Raw genomic sequence first — 2,008 nt, 5'->3', positions numbered from 1 at the left:
CCCCCCCCCCCCCCCCCCCCCCCCCGCCAGACCTGTCAACTCATCGCAGACCCAACAGCCTCCCTTGGACCCAACAGCCCAGGACCTGAACCACCAGCCCCTCTTGTACAAGCCTACTAGGCTCCTACCACCTCCTCCCAGCAAGCAGTGAATACTTGCACGCACTGCTCCTGATTCATGTTTAGGTGGCTTAAATTAAGCCGCCTAAACCTGAGCTAGATCCTACAAATGCTTGTTCACATCTAAGTGAATATTTGTCCATGGGATTTTCCACCACAACTATCAACCTTCTCCTTTCAGGTCTGAGGTTGTCAGCAAATATGAGCATGAAGATAAACTATCTTCTCATTCCTACAGGTTACCCCTCCAAGTAAGAGCTGAGATATATTGCAAGGCAGTGTGGGAAGCTAACTGTCTTTGCTCTAATCATTCTGTAGCTGAAGACAGGACTTCAGTCTCCAGGGCTGTCAGAATAACACCTGTTAAAGGCACTCATTTAGAGATTTTGAAAATAAAATATACTGGTGGAGGGCTTATCTATCTTTCAGATATGAGATCTCTGTCTCTACATATCTCTAATGCAGCACAGCCACAGAAACCAGAAATGATTCTGCCAGGTGATCACCCCTTCAAGTTTCAGGATGCCTTCCAGAACAAAACTGAGGATGCTCTATAGTCTATACTAAGCATGTTTTGAACCCTTAACGAGAAGGAGCATAAACAATTTTCTAAATCTTTCATGTAACATCAGATTTTAATTAATGCTGTCACAAACCTTGGAAATGGTATCTATAACCCCACTTTTACCTCTGTTTAAGAAATATAAAAATATGCCGTTTAACCTTTAAAACTGATCTTTTGAATAAGAATAAATATTGGAGCAGAAAATACTCTCCTTTTAAGTGATTCTGCTTTTATGTTAGGCCGGTATACCCATGCAGAACTTAACCTGAAACTCAATGATGAATGAATGAATTAATGAACGAATGGGAGATTATAGGGTCTTTTTGTTAAAAACATACTTAGTGAATTTTAGCAGGCAAACTAGACAGGTTCCCCCCTCCCCCCATGAACATAGTGGAATTGTTTATGAATACATTTATATGGGAAAAGGAAGTGATTCAGAGTATTTATATTTCCCATTATCATCGTTGAAGGAACCCCTTTGTTTCTTAAACTATTTGATGACAATAAATAACACAATTAGGCCAAAAATGTGTCAACTGTTTGATTTTATACAAACAGCTGGATCATTGTCACCATTTTGGTAGAGTATTTCTGCTTCAAGCAAGTATTGCTAAGCATCTAAATCTCTTAGTAAAAATAATGATTATTAAAAACATACTTTATGTGCACAGCTGCTGAGTGGTGGATGAAAATCCTCTTCTTCCACATATTTCCTTTTAAAGTATGTGATCTTGGATGTTGTTATAGGATTTGAAATTCCCCTGTAATGTGAGCCTGTGGGTAATAAATCAGATATGACAAATGACATGCGGCTTGCCGGAGGTTCTCCAAACAAAATACTTTTCATTTTCCTTCTCGCTGCAGGATATCGCCACCACATATCTTTATATATTTGTTGCAATCAAAAACAAACTTCTACCTTACTAACAAATAACTCCTTAGATGTGTCAGTATGGGCGGCCGAAGGTCATGCTAACAGCACCGGAAACTGATGTGTCTGGTATATATAGACAGTCTCATACATTTTGGTTTAGAAAAACTTGCATTCCCACTTTTCCAGCTAGTCAGGCAAAGAGCTGTGTTCCTCAGTGTCTCGTGTTCAGATACCGGGGGCCCGAGTTGAAAGAAGTTTTACATTGCAACGCCGAAATAAATTCCAAGCAACCCTAATAAATTCGGTCCTGGGCAATCTGTTTCAGAAGGGCTTTTATTTTCCGGGGGGGGGACCACAAAGGAACTTGTGAAATGACAAGAGAGAGAGGATGTGCTCCAGTAAACAAACAGGAGCAGCTTTTAACTACCTCTGGTGGCAAAGAGGGGG

General features: G+C 40.6%; 1 protein-coding gene across 1 annotated transcript in view; it reads right to left on the bottom strand.

Moving 5' to 3' along the window:
- SERTAD4 (SERTA domain containing 4) overlaps positions 1-2,008 on the bottom strand; it is an 18,857-nt gene that overhangs the window by 5,866 nt on the left and 10,983 nt on the right. The window contains exon 2 of the mRNA XM_019515897.1: positions 1,346-1,576. Within this exon, the coding sequence (XP_019371442.1) occupies positions 1,346-1,576 (231 nt within the window). The remainder of the gene's footprint in view (positions 1-1,345; positions 1,577-2,008) is intronic.

The sequence above is a fragment of the Gavialis gangeticus genome, unplaced genomic scaffold (assembly GCF_001723915.1).
Source record: "Gavialis gangeticus isolate Ggan-Ray unplaced genomic scaffold, GavGan_comp1, whole genome shotgun sequence".
NCBI lineage: Eukaryota > Metazoa > Chordata > Crocodylia > Gavialidae > Gavialis > Gavialis gangeticus.
Note: the sequence above shows the minus strand (reverse complement) of the source record. Positions and strands in the feature narration are given on the sequence as shown.